This window comes from Mercenaria mercenaria, chromosome 15, assembly GCF_021730395.1.
Source record: "Mercenaria mercenaria strain notata chromosome 15, MADL_Memer_1, whole genome shotgun sequence".
Classification (NCBI taxonomy): Eukaryota; Metazoa; Mollusca; class Bivalvia; order Venerida; family Veneridae; genus Mercenaria; species Mercenaria mercenaria.
Genome location: NC_069375.1, coordinates 63,060,507 through 63,072,911, shown reverse-complemented (window position 1 = coordinate 63,072,911; position 12,405 = coordinate 63,060,507). Strand labels below are relative to the sequence as shown.

Here is a 12,405-nt window from a genome sequence, read left to right as displayed (position 1 = left end):
ATATTTTAGTTATGGATGCAGGGGAATACGAATATATGGTTGCATCTCAAATCAGTGGAAGTCAGTGTGTTTTCTTCCTCATTTATCTCTAGGATTTTACAAATGGCTGAAATAAAGATTTTCCAACAACTACATAGTTTTATTTTAAGAATTTGTAAAATCTATGGTGACCAAAGTTTAAAAAATAAAGTACCTGTTTGCAAAGCGATTCGGAGATTACGTTTAAGTGCCAAATTCATTGAAATTTAGTTGCATTGCATAAGTAAATGCCCAATAAATCATAAAATGTCCATACCATGATGCGAATATCCACACACTAAAACCAGAAAAATGTGCGTCTCGTGATTTATATGGTTCATTAGGCCTATGTATACATGTCTTATGGGTCATTTGAACTAGCCTGGTTCAAACGAACTAGCCTGGTTCAAAAAGGCCGTCTCTCTGACCTGTTTAAGCACTATTTCTTCTTTTTTTTTATAGTATATTGGTGACACATTCGTTGGTTAAGACAGCAAAACAAGTTTATCTCTCTGATCTGTTTAAGCACTATTTCTTTTCTTTTTAGCTCACCTGTCACAAAGTGACAAGGTGAGCTTTTGTGATCGCGCGTCGTCCATCCGTGCGTCCGTCCGTAAACTTTTGCTTGTGACCACTCTAGAGGTCACATTTTTCATGGGATCTTTATGAAAATTGGTCAGAATGTTCACCTTGATGATATCTAGGTCAAGTTCGAAACTGGGTCACGTGCCCTCAAAAACTAGGTCAGTAGGTCTAAAAATAGAAAAACATTGTGACCTCTCTAGAGGCCATATATTTCACAAGATCTTCATGAAAATTGGTCAGAATGTTCATCTTGATGATATCTAGGTCAAGTTCGAAACTGGGTCACATGGGGTCAAAAACTAGGTCAGTAGGTCTAAAAATAGAAAAACCTTGTGACCTCTCTAGAGGCCATATATTTCATGAGATCTTCATGAATATTGGTCAGAATGTTCACCTTGATGATATCTAGGTCAAGTTCGAAACTGGGTCACGTGGGGTCAAAAACTAGGTCAGTAGGTCTAAAAATAGAAAAACCTTGTGACCTCTCTAGAGGCCATATTTTTCATGAGATCTTCATGAATATTGGTCAGAATGTTCACCTTGATGATATCTAGGTCAAGTTTGAAACTGGGTCACGTGGGGTCAAAAACTAGGTCATTAGGTCTAAAACTAGAGAAACCTTGTGACCTCTCTAGAGGCCATATTTCTCAATGGATCTTCATGAAAATTTGTCAGAATGTTCAGCTTGATGATATCTAGGTCAAGTTCGAAACTAGGTCACGTGGGGTTAAAAACTAGGTCAGTAGATCTAAAAATAGAAAAACCTTGTGACCTCTCTAGAGGCCATATTTTTCATGAGATCTTCATGAATATTGGTCAGAAGGTTCATCTTGATGATATCTAGGTCAAGTTTGAAACTGGGTCACGTGGGGTCAAAAACTAGGTCAGTAGGTCTAAAAATAGAAAAACCTTGTGACCTCTCTAGAGGCCATATTTCTCTATGGATCTTCATGAAAATTTGTGAGACTGTTCAGCTTGATGATATCTAGGTCAGGTTCGTAACTGGGTCATGTGCCGTCAAAAACTAGGTCAGTAGGTCGAAAAATAGAAAAACCTTGTGACCTCTCTAGAGGCCATATTTTTCACGAGATCTTCATGAAAATTGGTGAGAATGTTCACCTTGATGATATCTAGGTCAAGTTTAAAAGTGGGTCACGTGCCTTCAAAAACTAGGTCATTAGGTCAAATAATAGAAAAACCTTGTGACCTCTCTAGAGGCCATATTTTTCAATGGATCTTCATGAAAATTTGTCAGAATGTTAACCTTGATGATCTCTAGATCAAGTTCGAAACTGTGTCACGTGGGGTCAAAAACTAGGTCAGTAGGTCTAAAAATAGAAAAACCTTGTGACCTCTCTAGAGGCCATATTTCTCTATGGATCTTCATGAAAATTTGTGAGACTGTTCAGCTTGATGATATCTAGGTCAGGTTCGTAACTGGGTCATGTGCCGTCAAAAACTAGGTCAGTAGGTCGAAAAATAGAAAAACCTTGTGACCTCTCTAGAGGCCATATTTTTCACGAGATCTTCATGAAAATTGGTGAGAATGTTCACCTTGATGATATCTAGGTCAAGTTTAAAAGTGGGTCACGTGCCTTCAAAAACTAGGTCATTAGGTCAAATAATAGAAAAACCTTGTGACCTCTCTAGAGGCCATATTTTTCAATGGATCTTCATGAAAATTGGTCAGAATTTTTTATCTTGATGATATCTATGTCACATGTGCTGAAAAACTAGGTCACTTTGTCAAATAATAGAAATAACGAAGTCATACTCAGTTCAACACTGGGTCATATGGGGATAGGTGAGCGATTCAGGACCATCATGGTCCTCTTGTTTATAGTACATAAGTGACACATTCGTTGGTTAAGACAACAAAACAAGTTTACCATTTATTAATATTTAAAGTTAATTCTAGTCGGAATCTAGTCACTGTCAGAGAAGTATTAAAGAATAAACATAAAGATTTGTGGTCATAACTGATTAGTTGTTGTATTTGAAAACTCTGTTCAGAACTGCATTCATTCTGTTATGTGTAAGTATCGCAATAATATCCTGATATTTTCATCGGTGATACGGTACTGATACTGAACTCTAATATTATGATATTATTTTATCATTGCTTTGTCATTTTGTGTGTATTTTCAGACTTCACCATGTCTGCATCTCCAGAACTTTTGTGGGGAATCATCAGAAATAACTCCAGCTTCCTACTCAAAGGAAGTGGACAGACTTACAGTCGGGTAATGTTTTGTACACACAATATTATGTAAATTTTGCCAATCAGTACCATCTATTTTTGATGGAATTCATTCAAAAAGTAATTTATAATTGTTTTGATAGTTATTTATCCCCCCGCCAAAGGCGAAGGGGATATTAGAAATGCTATCCGTGCGTGCGTGCGTCCGTCCGCAACGATCTTTGTCCGGAGCATAACTCCAAAAGTACTGGAGGGATTTTCTTCAAACTTCATACAGTGATAGAACACATTGGGAGGAAGTGCAGTGTGCAAGAACAATAACTCTACCTTGCCTATTTTTTTAGTTATTCCCCTTTATCTTATTTTCTTAAAACATTTTGTCCGGAGCATAACTCCAAAAGTACTAGAGGGATTTTCTTCAAACTTCATACACTGATAGAACACATTGGGAGGAAGTGCAGTGTGCAAGAACAATAACTCTACCTTCCCTATTTTTTAGTTATTCCCCTTTATCATATTTTCTTTAAAAAAATTGTCCGGAGCATATCTTTTTCATGCATGGAAGGATTTTGATATATGTTGGCATAAATGTTCACCACCACGAGGCGGAGTGTCATGCGCAAGAACCAGGTCCCTAGGTCTAAGGTCAAGGTCACACTTAGAGGTCAAAGGATACAGAAATGAAAACCTTGTCCGGAGCATTTCTTCTTCATCCATAGAGGGATTTTGATATAACTTGGCACAAATGTTCACCACCACGAGACAGAGTGTCATGCGCAAGATCCAGGTCCCTAGGTCTAAGGTCAAGGTCACACTTAGAGACCAAAGATCAGATACAAGAATGACTTTGTCCGAAGCATTTCTTCTTCATGCATGGAGGGATTTTGATGTAACTTGGCACAATTATACACCATCATGAGACGAAATTTCATGCGCAGTTCCTTTCTTTAGAATTACCTCCCTTTGTTGTTACTTTAAATAGCTTTTATTATAACTTTTTCATTACTAGTCGTAGGGAAAAATCGAGACCACTTTTCTGTAGTACAACATGCATGCTACATCCAATTTTGAGGTGTTTTTTGACCAATCTCTACCTGGTAAAGATTTTTGTGTGGACTTACAATTTTTTTTTTTTTTTTTTTTTTTTTTTAAGATTAACTTCCCTTAGTTGTTACTATAAATAACTTATATTGTAACATTTTTATAATTGACCATAGGCAAAAAATAAGACCACTTTTCTGTGGTACAACATGGATGTTACTTTCCAATTTTAGGTGTATTTTAAGATATCTCTACCTGGTAAGGAGTTTTTTTGTGGACTTAGAAAAACAAAAGACTTACAATGATTACTAAACAACCACAAAATTAAAATTCCATTTGCAAATACAGCTGCTAGAGTAAACAAATTTGCTGTGACGGGCATATATTGTGACATTCTGGCACTAGTGTTCCCTGTTAGCTTTCCATTCTTTCTTTTTACAGTAGCCATATAGAAAAACGTCATAGCTTTACTGTTCATGAAAATTGATAAAATTTAGCAGTAAACCACCTCACCACTGACTTATTCTTTCTTCCACATCTTTAAAACCCCTGATGCGGACCACAGCTAAATGGTTCTTCAAAGCTTTCCCCAAAATTAATACTTTCAGACACTAACTTGCCAGGAACTTTAGCCTTCAATTATAATATGCCCAGCGGGGGGATTGGCCATGTCTAACATGGCTCTTGTTAAAATTCTAAATAGTTTGAAAAAAAACCCACAAGGTTATAAATTTATAAGTCTATCGAACAGTGGGGCAGAGTAGTGACGAAATAAACTGTTAGTCTACTTTTGACTTGATAGTGAATATTTTTGCTTGATAATTAACTAACACCTTTGAAATATACAAATCTTTAAACAAAATTGTTTTTTTTGGCTGGAAATATGACAATTTAAAAAGCACAAATTTTATTACAATTTACGTGGATGTTAGTACTTGGAAGAATTGAAGCATACAGAATTTGTAAATAGGTCATACTAACAAATTTAATGCTGTGCTCTAGCTGGTATCGGGTGACAGTATTCCAGAAAAATGAAAGTGAAAACCTTGACAAGACTTGTCTGACTCCTACCTGTAGTTAGGACAAGGCTTTTTGTTTTGTTTTTCTGATGGGCATTCATTTAATGTCATAATTCTCATTGTCTTACAATAGGAGGCAAACAACTTGAGATCCCGTAACTCTTACCGCTACAATGGATTGATCCACCGTAAATCTCTGGGTGTTGAACCAGCCAAGGATGGAAAGGGAGTTGTTCTTGTTACCAGGAAGTCAGGAGGTGTGACCATGAATTATATTTTTTAGTTTATAAATACATGTACTTACTTTAATATATCTGGGGGTTTTTTAACGAAATTGTGAAGCTGATGTGATTCTCTATCTGTCTGCATAATTATGATCATTAATATACGATGTTGAATTCAATTTATGAAAAACACAAGTGTACATACAAGTAACATCTGACATGTTTTGGCCACATTGATCATATGAAGAGATGCACTTTCTTCTGCCTTGTGTCCACATCAGTGTTAGATCTCGAGTATTTGGCCTAGAGTTAACAAACCTCACAGGATTGATACTCAGCATGTGAAGATATGCACATTGTGTTTTACTTTGGATTGCTCACAGCCAGGCCAGATAAATCAATTATTACTCTTAATCCATTTTTTCTATAATTTCTAACAATTCTCAGTTTGTATGTTTTTAGCTCACCTGTCACATAGTGACAAGGTGAGCTTTTGTGATCACCCGTCGTCCGTGTGTCCGTCAACAATTTCTTGTCTGCACGATAGTGGTTTCATTTATGATTTTATTTTAACCAAACTTGCACACAACTTGTATCACCATAAGATCTCGGTTCCTTTCTTGAACTGGCCGGATCCCATTATGGGTTCCAGAGTTATGGCCCCTGAAAGGGCCAAAATTAGCTATTTTGACCTTGTCTGCACATTAGCAGCTTTATTTATAATTTGACTTTTACCAAACTTGCACACAACTTGTATCACCATAAGATCTTGGTTCCTTTCTTGAACTGGCCAGATTCCATCATGGGTTCCAGAGTATGGCCCCTGAAAGGGCCAGAATTAGCTATTTTGACCTTGTCTGCACAATAGCAGCTTCATTTATGATTTGAATTTAATCAAACTTGCACAAAACTTGTGTCACCATAAGATCTTGGTTCCTTTCTTGAACTGGCCAGACCCTTTAATTTGTTCCAGAGTTAGGGCCCCTGAAAGGGCCAAAATTAGCTATTTTGACTTTGTCTGCACAAAAGCAGCTTCATTTGTGATTTTATTTTAACTAAACTTGCACACAACTTGTATCACCATAAGATCTTGGTTCCTTTCGTGAACTGGCCAGATTCCATTATGGATTCCAGAGTTATGGCCCCTGAAAGGGCCAGAATTAGCTATTTTGACCTTGTCTGCACAATAGCAGCTTCATTTATGATTTGAATTTAACCAGACTTGCACAAAACTTGTTTCACCATAAGATCGTGGTTCCTTTCTTGAACTGGCCAGATCCCATTATGGGTTCCAGAGTTAGGGCCCCTAATAGGGCCAAATTTAGCTATTTTGACCTTGTTTGCATAATAGCAGCTTTATTTATGATTTGATTTTAACCAATCTTGCACACAACTTGTATCACCACAAGATCGTTGTTCCTTTCTTGAACTGACCAGATTCCATCATGGGTTCCAGAGTTATAGCCCCTTAAATGTCCAAAATTGGCTATTTTTGGCTTTTGCAGCCATATAGAGACTTCATTGATGGTTTGATTTGATACAAACTTCCAAAATATCTTCAAGAACAATAAATCTTGGCTTCCATGACGAACCTGTCAGATCCAATCGTAGGTTCCAGAGTTATTAACTCATCTGATTTTTTGAAAAAAAATGATGAGTTATTGTCATCACTTGAGCGGTTGTCGGCGTCGGCGTTGCCTGGTTAAGTTTTATGTTTAGGTCAGCTTTTCTCCTAAACTATCAAAGCTATTGCTTTGAAACTTGGAATACTTGTTCACCATCATAAGCTGACCCTGTATAGCAAGAAACATAACTCCATCTTGCTTTTTGCAAGATTTATGGCCCCTTTTGTACTTAGAAAATATCAGATTTCTTGGTTAAGTTTTATGTTTAGGTCAGCTTTTCTCCAAAACTATCAAAGCTATTGCTTTGAAACTTGGAATACTTGTTCACCATCATAAGCAGACCCTGTACATCAAGAAACATAACTCCATCTTGCTTTTTGCAAGATTTATTGCCCCTTTTGGACTTAGAAAATCAGTTTTCTTGGTAAAGTTTTATGTTTAGGTCAGCTTTTATCCTAAACTATCAAAGCTATTGCTTTAAAACTTGCAACAGTTGTTCACCATCATAAGTTGACCCTGTACAGCAAGAAACATAACTCCATCCTGCTTTTTGCAAGATTTATGGCCCCTTTTGGACTTAGAAAATATCAGATTTCTTGGTTAATTTTTATGTTTAGGTCAACTTTTTCTCTTAAACTATCAAAGCTATTGCTTTGAAACTTGCAACACTTGTTGACCATCATAAGCTGACCCTGTACAGCAAGCAACATAACTCCATCCTGCTTTTTGCAATAATTATTGCCCCTTTTGGACTTAGAAAATCATTTTCTTGGTTGAGCATTATGTTTAAGTCAACTTATCTCATAAACTATCAAAGCTATTGCTTTAAAACTTGCAACAGTTTTTCACCATCATAAGTGGACACTAAACATCAAGAAACATAACTCTATCCTGCTTTTTGCAAGAATGATGGCCCTTTTTAGACTTAGAAAATCATGGGTAGGACAGTATTTCTATTACACCAAAAAAATCAGATGAGCGTCAGCACCCGCAAGGCGGTGCTCTTGTTTTATATCTTATTACCTCCCCTGATTGTAATCAAAATGGATTTATATCAGTAAGTACTTATAGGTCACCGTGGCCCAGTGGTTAAGGCGTCCGCCTTGGGATTGGGAGGTCGAAGGCTCGAGCCCCATAGGGAGCGTTCGTCCGGGGGATGTTTGTCATGGGACTCATTCCGAAATGGCTGGTTCGTGAGCCGCTAGCTAGTTAAATGAATGGTTACCGATTCCTATCTGCCTGGCATAATGGCAGAAGTTGGGAGGTAATTAGTACGCACAATAAAAGGCGTCTCATAAGTCAAATTGGCTGGTCCTTTCAATAGGGATGACATTATAATAAACAAGACCTTTTATAGGACTTATTTGAAATTTCATTATTGTCATAAGTTGGACTGAGACAATCAGGGTAGATAACTATGGACTGATTTTATGTCAAATTACCTCCCTTTATTTCAAATTAAAATGGGTATATCTCCGTAACTAATTAAGATACTGATCTGAAATTTCATTTATGTCAACAGATGGATTTGGACAATCAGTGAAGATACATATTGACTGAATTTATGACAGATTACCTCCTTTATTATTTATCTAAATGAATACACCTTAGCAGCTTCTAATGAGATTGGTTTGAAATGATCATATCATTTTGAGCAATAGTACTCAGGTGAGCGACACAGGGCCATCATGGCCCTCTTGTATAAGAATTTTATCCCAATTGTAATGTGGTGTCCAGTTGAGGGGGGGACTGCATTCCCCCATTGCATTGTGTGACTTCCAGTATAAAGAACAGATTTCACATTCAAATATTACATATTTTCTTTTTCACCAGTTGTTGGACGGCCAGGAAAATCATACAATCGTGTTGAGTTGAAGAAGGGAGGCCGAAAAACCCTGACAACCATCAGAAACTCCATCAGAAAGGGCAGATACAGGAAGGACCTCAAAATGGTAATTTCTTCAACTCTTAGTAAACCTTGAGTTTAAGGGTTACCGTAGTGGGTCCCTATTAACACACAGCAATTTTGATGTGATATTAAGTGTATTTTCGGTAGGTAATTAGGTAGTCGTCAGAAGTAACTATCACTCGGTGTGCTATTGGCTTTCTGTTAAACAGGAGAAAGCTGAAAAAAAATCCCCAAAAAAACAACATAGTTTGCTGATTGTAAATATGGGTCCACTATTGTACATGAAACTGCAATGCAGTATTTAGTTTTCTCTACTTTTTCGACCAATCATATGCTAGGCATTTTCAAAATTATCCAGTATGTATTTATGTAGAGTCAATCCATGTAAATATCTGTCACTCTACCATGAAAGTTAAAAGGCGGGTCTGTTTATTAGGAGTATGAGACTGATGTTAAGAAGGATCTTCAAAATTAAGCTTAACATTGGCTTACCCTGGTCTAAATATTTGAAGTAAAAACTTTTCCTGGCCAAATACATGCAACAAGTTATCCAGGACTATATTTTGTGTATTTAGTATAAATTACAGGCTTCTCTACTTGATGGAAATGTTGGTCTATGATTACCGGTACATACATTTAAAGTTACGCACTTGAAATCATGAACACTTAGCATTGTACAGCACAATATAATTTAATTTAAATGTCTTTACTGTTCTTAACCCAATAGAGCAGTATGAAATGTAAATTTGTCTCTAACAGCTTGTTTGTTTAATCTGTAATTACATTAAATTTTGCTTTATTGTTTAAATTATAACTTCCACATTGCTTGATTAAATGTTGTGTAAAGTAACATCTATTGTAACTTCTTCATTTTGTGACTTTCAGGCTGCTGTCCGACGTGCCAGCGCCATCTTGAAGAGCCAGAAGCCCATTGCTGTTAGAAAAACTGTCCGAAAAAGGAAAGATTAATGTATATAGACACAGCAAAAAAATAAAATAACGACGAAGAATACTGTGTTCTTGTTTTCAACCAATATACTGTAAAATCATTTAATTTCGAGGGCATGAAATTTCGTGGTTTTGGTCAAAACAGCTATTTCATGGGGATATGAATTCGTGGATTTCAAATTTTGAACATTAAATTAATGGGAATTTTACTTGTTCGTTGGGATTAAATTTCGTGGATTGACTCAACAGCGAAATCCACGAAAATTAGTCCCCCATGAATATTAATGATTTCACAGTATGCATTTTATGTGGACTAAACTCAATAAATATTGTGCTGCTTATTCATTGGAGACAAACAGATTGAATTTGTGACCACTTTCTGTGCCTCTGTTCAAAATAATAATTTTTTAGCTGGACTTTCAAAGAATAGGTAGAGCTATTGGACTCGCACATGTGTCGGCATCCCAATTTGGTTCAGTTTTTGTATGTAAGCTAGTATCTCAGTAACCACGCGTGAAAATGGATTGAAACTTTGCACACTTATTCGCTGTGATAAACTGACTTACATGCACAGGTTCCATAACTCTTTTTTGCTCTTTTACAAAATCATGTCCCTTTTTAGCTCGACTTTTCGAAGAATAGGGGAGCTATCCTACTTGTGGTGGCGTGAGCATCACACAGATGTTAAAGTTTGCGTACCACCCCAAATATTTTCAATGTCCACTGATATACTGCTTTCTTATTTTGCATACTTGTTTACCATCATGACCCCAGTCTGTAAAAAAGAGGAGGCAACTCTATCAAGCATTTAAACTGAATTATGGCCCCTTTTCGACTTAGAATAAATGTTAAAGTTTGCGTACCACCCCAAATATTTTCAAAGTCCATTGAGATATTGCTTTCATATTTTGCATACTTCATTACCATCATGACCCCAGTCTGAAAAAAGGAGGAGGCAACTCTATCAAGCATTTTGACGGAATTATGGCCCCTTTTTGACTTAGAATATACTTATAGTAATGTTAAAGTTTTACTCATTGCTTATGTTATACTATAAAGCACTGAGAATAGTTGAGCGCGCTGTCCACTTACAGCTCTTGTTTTGGCCCCCCCCCCTCCCATTGTGCTGCATCAACATTTTTACTTAAACATCTTTTCCAGAATTTGGTCAATCGCATCCACTACGAGCGTTACCTTAAAAATATAATTCTTACCACTGATGATTTAATTTGTAAAACACTGGTATATTCGAGGTCAAAAGTCAGATGAGCAATCCTGGGCCATCTAAACCCACAGCGACAGTTGTAGGCGATACAACTTCATTTCTTAGCTAGACTATTCGAAGAACAAGTACAGCTATCCTACTCACCCCTGCGTCACACCTTGGTTAAGGCTTTTCATAACAGCCCACATTTTGACAGTCTTTTGAGATAAAGTTTTGAACTTTGTGTACCACCACCATGTCCAGCTTTAGGCAAGAGGATATAACTCCATGGATTTTGTCTGAATTATGGCCCCTTTAAATTCCAAATGCTGATTAATTTTTAGCTCGACTATGAGCTATCCTACTCGACCCGGCGTCAGCATCCTTCCGCGTCCGCACTTTGGTTATAGTTTTGATGCACTTTCCCTTTATCTTTGTTATTACTTGACGGATTTACTTCGGACTTAAAATAGTTGTTCCTCATCATCACCCACATCATATGACACAAGGGCCATAACTCTGGCACCAATGTTTCATGAATAAGCCCCCCTTTTTACTTAGAATTTTAGGTTAAAGTTTTGATGCACTTTCACTTTATCTCAGTTATTACTGAATGGACTTGATCCAAACTTAAAATAGTTGTTCAACATCATCACCCACATCATATGGCACAAGGGTCATATCTTGGCACCAATATTTCACAAATTATCTCTCCTTTTTACTTAGAATTTCAGGTTTAAGTTTTGGTGCACTTTCACTTTATCTCAGTTATTACTGCATAGATGGATTTTATTCAAACTTATAATAGTTGTTCAACATCATCACTCATATCATATGACACAAGGTCCATAACTCTTGCACTAGTATTTCATGAATTATCCCGCCTTTTTACTTAATATTTCAGGTTAAAGTTTTAGTGCACTTTCACTCTATCTCAGTTATTACTAAATGGATTTGATTCAAACTGAAAGTAGTTGTGCCACATCATAAGACAAAAGGTCCATAACTCTGATACAAATATTTAATAAATTTTTCCCCCTTTTACTTAGTATTTCAGTTTTAAGTTGTGGTGCACTTTCACTCTATCTCAATTATTACTAAATGGATTTGATTCAAACTTAAAATAGTTGTTCCACCTTCTCACCCACATCATATGACACAAGGGACATAATTCTTGCACCATTATTTCATGAATTATCTCCCCTTTTTACTGAATGGATTTGATCCAAACTTTAAATAGTTCCACCTTATCACCCACATCCTATGACACAAGGTCCGTTAACTGGCACCAGTTTTTTAGCTCACCTGTCACAAAGTGACAAGGTGAGCTTTTGTGATCGCGCGGTGTCCGTCGTCCGTCCGTGCGTGCGTGCGTGCGTCCGTCCGTCCGTCTTCATGAAAATTGGTCAGAACGTTCACCTTGATGATATCTAGGTCAAGTTCGAAACTGGGTCACATGCCATCAAAAACTAGGTCAGTAGGTCAAATAATAGAAAAACCTTGTGACCTCGCTAAAGGCCATATTTTTCATGGGATCTGTATGAAAGTTGGTCTGAATGTTCATCTTGATGATATCTAGGTCAAGTTCGAAACTGGGTCACGTGCCAGCAAAAACTAGGTCAGTAGGTCTAA

At 36.9% G+C, this 12,405-nt stretch overlaps 1 protein-coding gene across 1 annotated transcript; it reads left to right on the top strand.

Moving 5' to 3' along the window:
* The first annotated feature begins 2,691 nt into the window (after positions 1–2,691).
* On the top strand, positions 2,692–9,631 carry LOC128549128 (60S ribosomal protein L28-like). Its single transcript, XM_053525441.1, has 4 exons — positions 2,692–2,846; positions 4,997–5,120; positions 8,546–8,664; positions 9,507–9,631. Exons 1-4 carry the CDS (start codon positions 2,706–2,708, stop codon positions 9,588–9,590), a joined length of 468 nt encoding a protein of 155 aa, XP_053381416.1. The 5' UTR covers positions 2,692–2,705; the 3' UTR covers positions 9,591–9,631.
* The last annotated feature ends 2,774 nt before the right edge of the window (positions 9,632–12,405 follow it).